The sequence below is a fragment of the Scardinius erythrophthalmus genome (genome assembly GCF_964197995.2).
Source record: "Scardinius erythrophthalmus genome assembly, chromosome: 3".
NCBI lineage: Eukaryota > Metazoa > Chordata > Actinopteri > Cypriniformes > Leuciscidae > Scardinius > Scardinius erythrophthalmus.
The window spans coordinates 17,393,632-17,398,658 of record NC_138223.1 but is presented as its reverse complement, the minus strand read 5'-3'; the positions used below and the strand labels follow the sequence as shown (position 1 = coordinate 17,398,658).

The 5,027-nt window shown below is 39.6% G+C and overlaps 1 protein-coding gene across 1 annotated transcript; it reads left to right on the top strand.

The window, feature by feature from the left end:
• Positions 1-627, top strand: fgfbp1b (fibroblast growth factor binding protein 1b; the record flags this gene model as incomplete). The annotated part of the gene is made up of 1 exon (XM_081360678.1): positions 1-627. The coding sequence occupies one exon, from the start codon at positions 1-3 to the stop codon at positions 625-627; it is 627 nt and encodes a 208-aa protein (XP_081216804.1).
• Positions 628-5,027: the final 4,400 nt, after the last annotated feature.

Genomic DNA, 5,027 nt, shown 5'->3' with positions numbered 1-5,027 from the left:
ATGAAGGAAATATCTCTTCGTGGGACTCTCGCGCTCCTGCTGTTCCTCGCGTGTCTTTCACAGCTCATCTTCACTGCTGATAGCATTAGGGGAGCGAAAGAGAAACGTAGGAGACAGGAGAGTCGAGGTGATGAAAACATTGCAGAATTCAAAGGAAAGTTTACAACTAAGGACAAGGCGCGGTGTTCGTGGTTGGCGCGCGGAGAGGACAGCTACACCATGACTGTTACATGTAAACCTGAAAACGGGGATGGATTCACCTGTAAATACAATGCCAAGCCTGCTACATGCACCGAATATGGATCTAATCCCAAGGGCTACTGGAAACAGATCGCCAGATCACTTAAAAAGCAGAAGAAACTTTGCGCGGATTTTCGCGCATTGATCCGGGCGGGCATGTGTAAGCGCGCGCCACTGGATGCGCATTTCAAACTCACCGAAACGTCACAAGCAAAACCCCCTAAGACAGAGAAGACACCGATAACCACGAACACAACGCTTCCGGACAATAAGCAACAATGCACGGAGCGCATTGACCACAGCTTGATCGCCAAAGAGAAGTGCGGAGATTCCTGGGGAAGTCTCTGTGCGTTTCTCTTTACTATGATCCAGAGCGGAGACTGTTGAGAGCGCGCGCTTTTATTGACATTGTATGTGTGTATGCATTCGTTTGTTGGAACTTTTGTCATAGGCTACTACTGATATTCAAGTTTTTTATAGATGTAAAACATTTCATTTTTATTGTAAACAATTGTGCATGTGGGTCAAGATGCCCCCTGGTGTAGGCTAAGACGGTTCCAGCACTTTTAGTTTTTGCCTTGACCATATATAGTGTAATATCTGAAATGTCTGCCGTTTTTAATGTTGACATTTAATCCTAACGGCTCAATAGTGATGTGTGTAGGCTATTTATATTATGTTAGATGTTAAAAGTTTTTTATTTATAGGCCTATTTATGAAAAGGGAATTAAAGACGGAATTTAGGCAAAGTAAATTTGTGTGAAGAAAACTTTGTTTTTGTTTAGAAGTGAAATGTTTAACACAATGGGGCATAATGACCCCCTCAGGTAAAAGGCCCCTATAGTGGAATTTTGTTTCTGGAATTAATTTCATGATTATCATAAATGAGTTATTTTATATTGTTCCATGAATGTACATTTTAACAAGGGACAAGGACCCTAACATGATTTTGTGCTTTAATAATAATAATTTGGATCCTGATTCATCACCACCTTGTACTTATATCCAAATATGGTACACTCTTTCAGCAAATGTACATTATTTTATTCATTCTACTTCATGCCACCAAATGTTTTGCATTATAACTGTATTTATGACATGCAAAATAAATATTTTATATTTATCTGTGTTGAGAGATACTGTACCCACTCCTATGATATGGCCACAAGATGTTTAATGACAATACAAGCTTGAAATACAGCTTTGAGGCAGAAGTGATTAACAAATATAACTAGGGATTTTTTATTTGGAAAGTTTCACACAAACATGTAGCATGTGATGAGACTAAATAGGAGACAAACCTTATCCTAATTTTAACCTTAAATATCTTCCTGCATTGTTGAGACTGGGAAGCCTCAGAGGATCTTATCAGATCTTTTTATCTCGCTCTCCAAAAACCCTCATACACTTATAAACTTTTATTGACCGTGGAGCAGCGGAAGAGACAAGGTTCCAAACCACAGATTCCAAACAGGTGTCTGTGTGCAACATCTGTTGCACTTCACAAAGTGTGTGTGTTTGTGTGTGTGTGTGGCTCAGGTTCTATGTTATGAGGAGAAAATGTCCCCACAAATATGGAAATATCTGAAATCTGACAATTTTTTGGTCCCCATGAGGAAAAGTGCTTATAAATCATGAATACAAAAATGTAAAAATTCAGAAAGTTTTCTGTTATGGGTAAGTTTAGGGGTAGGGTTATAGGATTAGGGGAAATAATATACAGTTTGTATAGTATAAAAACCATTATGTCTATGGAAAGTCCCCATAACATGAAAATCCAACGTGTGTTCTGTTCCCTCCATCAGTTTCACCTCCAATCCTCTTTCATGTTTCACACACTTCTGCAAAGACATCTTTTATTAAGTCATTGGAAATGTGTTTATGTGTTTTAAAGGGGTGGTTTATTATGATTTCACTTTTCTAACTTTGGTTAGTGTGTAATGTTGCTGTTTGATCATAAACAACATCTGCAAAGTTACAATGCTCAAAGTTCAAAGCAAAGGGAGATATTTGCCTTTAAAGTAATTGCTTTTTAAGGACTACAACAAACGGCTGGTAGGGACTACACGACATTCCTCCCAGGAATTACATAAACCCCGCCCCCTGAACATGATTTATAGACAGGGGGGTAATTCAGCACCCGGAAAGCGTACCATCCCCGGGGGCCGCCATTGGCTAACAAGCCAGCCATGGAATGTTAGCATTCCATTGACTCCCATTCATTTTGGCGTCACTTTGACAGCGAATAACTTTACATCTGAGGCATTTAAAGACTCTATTTGTCAATTGTTTATTTCTAAAGAAACACGACAATGTATAAAAGGCTCCATTACCTTGTATCTTACGTTATGGCCCCGTAGAAGCAGTTTTTGTAAAAATAGGCTAACGATTGCGTCATAACCACGCGACTCTCTGGAAATTACCGTATAGACAGGAGGAAAAGCTTGCAGCCAATCGGGGGGACGTGGAGGAGGCATAAAGTCCATTAAAGTCAAGGGAGAAGCCCATAGAGAGTCATAAAGTTTCTCCTGCTCCTAGCTCATGGACAGCTCCTACTCACGCTCTCCATCTCTGCAAGATTCTGAAGGGAATGATTCAGATTTCTATTGGCACAGCTACTAGAAGACTTACAACTGTCAGACAGACTGCTCACATCACATCTCATCAAGCTCAGTTTGAGTCTGCGCAGTAGCCTACGCTCAGCCATCAGGAAGTGAGTGCTTCTTATTTGCTTCACTTTTCTCTGTTGAAGTCTATGGGGTCGCTGTGTCCATTTCTTTTACTGTCTATGTTTATAGATTATCAAGACATGCTAATCAATGACTAGAAGATAACTACACATAAGCTATCTAAATTCATCAACTAACCATTCAGAAATGTCCTGTTGCAGTCTACATGTTGTCACTTCTTCTTGAGTCTCTCCATCATTGACTCCGTTGACATCATCTGACTCCGGTTTGAACATAAAAGGCTAAAAGTTTTTGAAATTTTCAGTGTGTGTCTGTGTGAGGTAAAATGACACAAGCTGTTGAAGCTCCGCCCTCTGTGCCGCGAGCAGCAGCTCATTTGCATATAAAGGAACAGACACAAAAAGTGCGCTTTTGCTCACCCTCAAAAAGTGACAACTTTAACATGCTCTATACAAATTTCTGTGGGGTATTTTGAGCTAAAACTTCACATACACACTCTGGGGACATCAAAGACATATTTTACATCTTGTCAAAAGGGCATTATACCACCCCTTTAAAGGCTTGGCCATGGCTGGACTGGCCATTGGGCATACCGGGCATTTTCCCGGTGGGCCGACGTGCTTTTTGGGCCGATACATCTCATACTCATACATACTTTTTATTATTATTTTTTTAATTTATTTTTTTAACGGCCTGTAAAATTTGTACATCGGCGGCCCATTCGTTTTGTTTTGTTTTGCTTAATTGGCGGCGCTGGGTTTGTGCCGGTGTAATGCATTGGTCAAAAAAAGTCAGTGTTAGTTTTTTTTTTCTGACAGACCAGCCCATGAAAAACGTAGATCAGCGGCCCATTGGCTCTTTTCTTGATTGACACTGGGCTGGCCCAATCACAACTTTAAACGAGTGAGCGAGCGTGCAGCAGTGTCAGTGTGTATCTGTCAAAATAGTCAGCGAGATGGAGAAGAAACGCAAGAAATGTGCAGAGAAATAGCGTGGAAAATATAGAACCAGGCCCTTAAAGCAGACACCGTAAACTGTGTCAAAATATATGTTTTCTGACCTTCATCAGCTCTTGTGATGATGAGGATAGTGAGGAGGATCAGGAGAGAGATGAGAAAGTGTAGAGTCTACGGTAAGCAGAACTACTTTCAAAACACTTGAACACTTGCTATGTCATGAGTGTAGGAACCCATAACCCAGTTACAGATTATTTCCACATCTGCATAATTGACGATTATTGCAACTCACTAGAAATTTAATGAGAGGCGTTTGTAAACCATGTTTTCTGCCAAAATAAAAGCTTGATGCAGTTTGCGTCAAAATAAAAGATCATGTGCTTATCTCTTTCAAGTATAGAAATTGGTACAACACTAATTATGAAAGTTTCCTATATTTTTTAGTGCATTTGTTTTATAAAATATGGCTATTACTGTCATTGGATTAATATTATAACTATTATTATGTAGTAGGTGTAATGTAAATAGACACTGTAACTAAAAGAGGTTTGAATTTTTCTTTGTTTAATTTGCACACTGAATATGGGTTGGCGCTTTTAATTTTGAACTCTCAAAGTGCACCAGATTGGTGAATTTAACATTAAAATGCACAAAATTTTCTCACGGGGGGAGCATGCCCCCCAACCCTCCTAGAAGGACCGAGGTCCCACCACCATACTTTTAACAAAAATACTGTAAGAAACACTTGTATTGCTATGCCAATGCAGCTTGTTTCAGGATTCATCACTGTGTAGTATAGTTCAACTGTATTAATAAATGTCAAATTTTTACTTATTTCATCTGTTAACTCTCAATCGTTCCTATACTCACTCATTACATGGCATTAGTGGTTTTAATGAATAGGAGTTGGTATGCATATAATTAAGGGCGTGCAAAGATGGGTGGTGTTTATGATCATATAGTGGGCCGGTCTGGGCCAAAATGCCCGGGCCGATTTTTTGTCCCAGTCCAGCCCTGGGCTTGGCTTTTGATAGGGTGGTCAGATTCAGTTTAGTATTTATGTAACAATGTTCCTTTAGTGTTCCAAAAGCATCTTAAGTCTGCTGTTCCAGCAGCAGAATTAATCAGCAAGTTAGATAAA